At 61.3% G+C, this 6,684-nt stretch overlaps 1 protein-coding gene across 1 annotated transcript; it reads right to left on the bottom strand.

Annotated features, from left to right (window-relative positions):
* Window positions 1-338: 338 nt before the first annotated feature.
* On the bottom strand, window positions 339-3,893 carry LOC112589898 (uncharacterized). Its single transcript, XM_025304784.1, has 5 exons — window positions 3,646-3,893; window positions 2,048-2,962; window positions 1,464-1,685; window positions 1,053-1,349; window positions 339-483 (listed from the first exon to the last, which is right to left on the bottom strand). Exons 1-5 carry the CDS (start codon window positions 3,891-3,893, stop codon window positions 339-341), a joined length of 1,827 nt encoding a protein of 608 aa, XP_025160569.1.
* Between the last annotated feature and the right edge of the window lie 2,791 nt (window positions 3,894-6,684).

Genomic DNA, 6,684 nt, shown 5'->3' with positions numbered 1-6,684 from the left:
AACGTCATTGTGGAACGTTAATCCCATGGCGCTCGAGCTAGGTCGCGGGTTACCCCTCTGTTTCCTTGGCTCTTGCGCCCTTCAGTTGTCTCTTATGCACATACGGAGGCTGGCTGCGGCTTCCCGAGAAAGGTGTGGGTAACTGCCCCTTCGTTAGGGTCCACCATAACTCTTCGAGCCTACGACTTTAATTCCCTCCTCCGTATGTACGCATGCCTAGAGACAACTGGTAGGGTGTCCGGCTACGAGCAGGCAAGCTCTTGCAGACCAGACCCCGCCTTTCTATCTTTCTTCCTTGGATGCTATATAGCTTAGTTTTGCTTAGATTTGCGGTTTCCTTATAACATCTTTATTGTGAAGTGTTTGAGCAATTCCATTTGAGCCATCATATTTAAGCCTTTGTTTCGCCATGCTTTACAATTTGAGCCATTATTTTGCAACTTGTGCCATTGGTCGTTCGATTGTTCGAAGTTTACTCTTCCCCTGGATGGGAATGATGGGTATAAATCTAGTTTATCCCTTTTGCGTCACTGATCAGATGACGAGGCATTTGGCTACCCGTGTGTTCTGACACCTCTTCGCTTGTATACCACCGTTTCGTGCATTTCAAGTATTTCCCGACGCTAGTTCAACATTGCGACCAGCCACGTCGGGAAATCGTATTTCGTGTATCTCGCGATACTTTGTCATGGATTTTATGTGCATTGCAAGTGACGGGCGAGGCATTGCCTCTTTCCTCGATCACTTGACTAGACTCGTGAAGTAGATTCGGAACGCGCACCGCACCCCGACGGCTGCCAAATCCAGCGCGATCGGTTTTGCTGAGTGCGACCAACACCCTGAGGTGCTCGCCACATAGGAGCCAATTCGTCTGACGACACAAACTCGTGGCAATACTGTGATGAAAATGATGTCCTTGCAGAAGGAGGCCGCCTCCCCCCACACCACTTCGCTCCCACACATGGCGCGGGAGCGAGAGGGCCTCCACCCTACACCTCACCGCCCGGGCCAGGACTCGGCGCCGCTGGTCCCATGCGGGGCACGAGACCAACGTGTGTTGCGCCGAGTCCACTCGCTCCGGGCAGTGGTGGCACCCGGCGGTGGGTTCCTTCCTGATCCTGTGCAGGTACTTCCCGAAACATCCGTGTCCGGTCAGCACCTGCACCAGATGGAAGGACAGCCCGCGTCCCCTCCTGCCCATCATTTCTGATAGGCAGGGGCGGACAGCCTCGGCTGTCCAACGGCCGAACCCTCGTGGGTCCGCCAATTCGGCGGACCACTTGTCGAGCGTCCGGACACAGGCCTGGGCCTTTAGAGCCCTCAGGTCCCTGACCGATAGTCCCTCCTCCCTCCCGCGGAGCTCCTTTGTTCGCCAATATAAGAGAAATCTCTCTTCGGCGAGGAGCTCCACTGGGGGGAAGCCGGCCAGGGTGGTCGCCGCCAGATACGAAACGGTGACGTACCCCCGGATCGCCCTCATGACCACCGGCCGCATCGCCTGACGAATCAGGTTCTTGTTGCGGCCGGTGGCCAGTAGTCGTGGCGCCCAGATGGGCGCCCCGTAGAGGGCGACCGAGTGCACGACACCGACGTAGAGGCGGCGAGCCCGCCATCCCGGGCCCCCCTGGGTTCGCATCAAGCCGGCCAGAGCCGTGCTCATCTTGCGAACCCGGGGGGCCAGGCGCCTGAAGTGGGCCCCAAAGTCCCAATGGCTGTCCAACGTCAGGCCCAGATACTCGTGGGCCCGACGCGGACACGGACACCATCCACCAGGACCCGGGCCTTTCGTGGCCTCCCCTCACCCCGACGGCGATGGAACAGCATCGCCTGGGTCTTTTGGGGGGCCACTTTCAGCCCGAGGTCTTTGATGGTGCCCACCACCGAGCTGAGTGCCGTCTCTGCACGGAGGCGAGCCTCCCCCCAATTCTCCCCCTCGGCGAGCACCAACGTATCGTCTGCGTAGCAGACTACGTGGGCGCCGAGGGGAAGGGGAGAGCGCAGCACCCGGTCGAACGCGATGTTCCATAGCAGGGGGCCCAGTACGGACCCCTGTGGAACACCGTGCTCCATTCGGCGCCAGCCTTGGACCCCGCCTCTCCCGGAGTAGGCGAGGTACCTGTCCCTGAAATAGGCCGACAGGATGCGCCGGAGATAGACGGACACCCCGTGGTATTCGAGGGCCCGTCCAATCTCCGGCCAAGGCAGGGTGTTGAACGCGTTAGTGATGTCGAGAGACACCGCGAGCAACACCCTGCCCCCCTCCTCCACAGCGGCACGGGCCAGGTCCCGGACGCGCTGGACGGCATCCAGCATAGAGCGTCCGGGCCTGAACCCGTACTGGTTGCTGTGGAGGTCCGGCCCTTCCAGGGACATGTGCTGGACGAGGCAATTGGCAATAATGCGCTCGAGTATCTTGCCCGCCTCGTCCAGCAGGCATATCGGCCTGAAGGCTGGCGCCCCACCGGGCGCCCCACCGGGCGTCTTGCTCTCCTTAGGGAGGAGGACCAACTTGGCCCTCCTCCACTTATGGGGGAAGACTCCCTCCTTGAGGCATTTCTCCAGAACGTCCCGCGTAGCTGCGGATAGGTTCCCTTCGCCAAGGGCGAGGGCCCAGGCGCGGCCAGGAATACCGTCGGGGCCCGGGGCTTTGCCCTTAGCCCCGAGCTTCTTCCTGGCCGTGGCGAACTCCTCTAGTGAAACCCCCAGGTCCTCATTCCAGTTCCCGTCCCGTAATTCCGGGACGGGGAGCCGGGGAGGGCTCTCCTCCACCCTCGGGAAGAAGGTGTCGAGGCGCCCCTCGAGGTCCTGGGGGTCCATCGACTCCGTCGGAGGGGGTGCCCATGGACGTATCTTTCCGACCGTCCGTTTGTATGGGCGCCCCCACGGGTCTTCGTCTAGGGAGTCCACCAGTCGTTCCCAGGCCTTCTCCTTGGCTTCCTTGATGGCGGCCTTCAGAGCTTCCCTTTTATTAAGGTAGTCCCGTTTTGTCCCCGCGACATCCCCCTCCTCATCGCGCCGGGTACTGGTATACAGCCTTCTGGCTCGGATGCAGGAGTCGCGGATCTCCGCAATCTCCTGCGTCCACCAGTATGCCGCCCGGCGCTTTCAGGGGTGGGACCAGGGCATCGCGACGTCGCATGCCGACGCCACAATTCCCACTACCTCCCTCGCCAGTTCCTGGGGAGGGAGGGGGTCCCGTTCACCTGGCTCTCTTCCGAGATGCCAGGTGGCCGCGAGGACGGCCGCCTGGAACCTGTCCACGTCTAATCGACTGAGTGCCCATCGTTTGGGGAGGGGAAAGTCCCCCTCTCCAGGGCGGCGGGCCAGCACCCGGTGAGGGGTGGGGAGTCGGAGAGACCACATCACATATCTATGATCAGACAGTGATTCCCTCTCCTCCTCCACCACCCTCTCCCGGAAGTTCCAGGCAGCCGAGGGGGAGGCCCATGTCAGGTCAATGACTGACTCGCCTCCCCCAGCCGCACACAGGTGCTGGTGGACCCCGTGTTCATGAGCACGAGGCCCAATCCCGTCGGCCACGACATTGCCCCGTGGGTCCCGCTGCCGGGGACTACAGCCCCACTCTTCCGAGTGGGCGTTAAAGTCCCCGGCAACTACGACAGGTCGGGGGTGGCACTCACGTACCACGTCCTGCCTAGAACCTTCTCAATCCGGGCAAGTTTGCCGCGGCCCTGTTTGTTCCTGTAGTGGGGGAGATACACCCCCACCACAGTGACGGGCCCGTAGTCAATCGCCACATACGAGTCCGCCCTCTTCCTGATCGAACAGGGGAGGGAATCCGCTGCGAGACAGGCCACCACGACCGCCAAGCCACACTTGCTACCCAGCCAGTTGGAGTTACCAACCGGGATTAAGTGCGGCTCGGTGACCATCCCCAGCCCGGCGCCCAGTTCCGCAAGCCTGTATATCCACAGGTCTTGGGCCCGGGCGCCGCGGCCAAGGTTGGCTTGGGAGACCCGGAGGAGCGTGAAAGCCAGGCCTTCACGCCTCCTCCAGGCGCTCCTCCTCCGCTCCCTCCGGGGAGGCCTCTGGCGGCGAAGACGCCGCCTCAACCTCCCCAGAGGGAGCGTCAGCCGTTGTGGCCTCCAGAACTAATGCCTCCGCAGAGACTGCTAATTCCATTGCCTCCTCCGAGGCTGTGTGGGGGGTCCCTACCTGTGTTCCCTCCACCTCTAGGGAGTAAGAGGAGAGGGCGCATATTGAGGAAGCCAAAGATGGCGCGTCCTCTGGCTTCCCTTCTACTGTCGTTGGGGGTGGAGCTCTCGCATTCACCCACCTCACCTGATCCTCCCGGGATGGCGATGAGCTCCACGTCAAAGTCTCCTCCTCTCCAGACTCCACTGTTAGTATCGCTGCCTCCATCGCCCCGCGTTTCCTTTTTTCTCGCCGGGGCTTCACCTCCTCCGGAACGTCCATGGCGACGGGGTCCAGGACGCGGTCAAGCACCGCCTCCGCCGTCGTTGGATTCTCCTCCCTCGTTGGGGGGGGAGGTCTGCCCATTCTCCCCCCTATCTCCTGATTCCTTTCTCAGTGGAGGAGGTTGACCCGTCCTTAGCGTTGGCTGGGGGGGCGGCTCCAGTTGCCCCCCGTCTGTTCCGGGTCTGGTCTCCATCTTCCTCCTTTGCCTCCTCTCCTTCCCAGTGAGGGGGCGGCAGGAAGGACCGCCGACCTTGTGGTCGGCTTTCCTTCCCAGTCCCGCGCAGACAGGGCCGCTACCGCCTCGCATTCTTTGGCGCGGTGGCCGGGGTTACCGCAACGATAACAGGCATCGCTGCGGTCGACGGCGTTCCCGTACCGCCCGCGCACGTGGCCCTGCTTCAAGCATCTGAAGCAGAACTCGGCGCGGGCGGGCAGCACCATCACCCCGACGCGGGTTCAGCCAATCCAGACTCGCCCCGTCGGGGCTGCCTTACTGGCTGCCGCGAGCGGGCACCGCATCACTGTCGAGGCCAGTCCTCTTTGGGTGAGGTTGTACCTGCCCACGGAAACTTCCGCGGGCAGGCATCCCTCAGCCTTGGCCACTGCGGCCGCCACCTCTTCTGCCCCGACCGTCGCGTCCAGGCCAGTGATACGCACAGATGTGATCTTCACCGGCCTTCGGACGCGATAGTCGGGGCCCTTCTCCGTCGCCAACTTGCCGAGCTCCTCGGCAAGTCGGTCGGCGGAGGGCCCTGAGCCGAGACCAGGCACCTCGATCAGCAGGGCACCCGTTCGGGCCGCGCGAATTCGCAAGGCCCCCGGGATGCCCAGCTCCTCCGGATTGATCCGGCGCCTGGCCTCGGTCATAAAATCTTTGTAAGACCCCTCAGAGCATGTTATGGTGACGGCCGCTGACTTAGGCGGCTTTGGCACCACTCCCACCACTTTTGGCCCTCCCCATCTGGGACCTGTTGTCGAGGAGCCGCTTCTTTCCTCTTCAGCTCCTGCTTCGCCTTGTTCTTTTCTCTCCTTCCGATCACCTTGCTCCATGTCTCTCCTGGAACAGAGATAAGTTGAGATACGGTCGGAGGGAGAGAGGGAGGGAGCCCTCTCTCCTCCCGCCTCTGGCCTGGTGTTCGGCCAGCCCCTTTCTCCTTCTTCGGCTTGCCCTCGCCTTGGGGCTTCTTCTCCTTGTTAGGGGGCTCCATCCTCCTTGAGGGAGGACCTTCCTCCTTTCTGGCTGCCTGGAGCTTCTCCTGGGCCCGTTTCCTTTTCTTATTGGCCGCCTTCCTCTTCTTTTTCTCCCTCTTCTTCTCCGCCTCCGTCCTCTTGCTTCCTATTGGAGCTGGGTTCTGGTTTGCTCCCATTTTTCTTTCCTCGATCGGGTCGGCTGGCGCCTTCCCTTTCGTAGGAATCGGAGCAGAGGGGGGACATAGGATCTATACGAGGTTCTCCATTTTGGGAACCCACGAACCTCTGTCTTCCTGCGCCCTTTGCCTACATTCCAGGAAGTATTCTATCCCCCTGGATAGCGCCTTGTAGGCCTCCTCCCCTTCCGGTCTCAAATTGAGCTTGGCCAGGTCTTCGTCGAGCTCTTTTCTAATTCCTCCTATCGGAGGTCTCAAAACCGGTGGGGGAGGCATCCAGCGGCATGGTGTCGTCGTACGACGGGATCACACCACTAGAGCCCCCTTGAAAACCTCTTCCGAGGAGCTAGAGGAGCTTCTACAATTGGTCTCCTCTGCACCTTCCTTTTCTTCTTCTCAGAAGGCCCCGGTCGGGGCTCCTCCTTCAGTGACGAAGCTCCACTTCTAGTCGGCTGAGCATAAGTCCGGACATTTAACTGCGGCGCCGGTGCCGGACCTGTCTCGATCTCTTTGGCTGCAAGCTTCTCCTCCAGGCTTCGGTTCTGAGTCCTGAGCATCCTCAGTTCTTCCCTCATCTTCTCAGCCTCCCTGTTTGCTGCCGCCGCTGGCTCTCCCTCCTCACCGCAGGCTGCAACCCTCGCCAGAAGGGTTGTCATAACGGCCTCGGAGGTGGCCACTGCTCGGTTCATAAGTGACACGAAGGTCCCCTTAAGTGTATTAGACCTTCGTGCAACAAGCCTTATGGCTCCAAGAGCCCGGCCCACCTCTGAGGCCAGTTCTGGTGTTCTCGCCTCTCGAAGAAGTGCCCTCGAGGCAGAGTCCTTAAAGACCTCCTCGGCAGGCCTCGTATCCTTCAAAGACCGAAGGATACCCCTGC

This window comes from Harpegnathos saltator, unplaced genomic scaffold (genome assembly GCF_003227715.2).
Source record: "Harpegnathos saltator strain DR-91 unplaced genomic scaffold, Hsal_v8.6 scaffold65, whole genome shotgun sequence".
Lineage (NCBI taxonomy): Eukaryota > Metazoa > Arthropoda > Insecta > Hymenoptera > Formicidae > Harpegnathos > Harpegnathos saltator.
The sequence above is the reverse complement of the archived record's forward strand: the minus strand, read 5'-3'. Positions and strand labels throughout refer to the sequence as shown.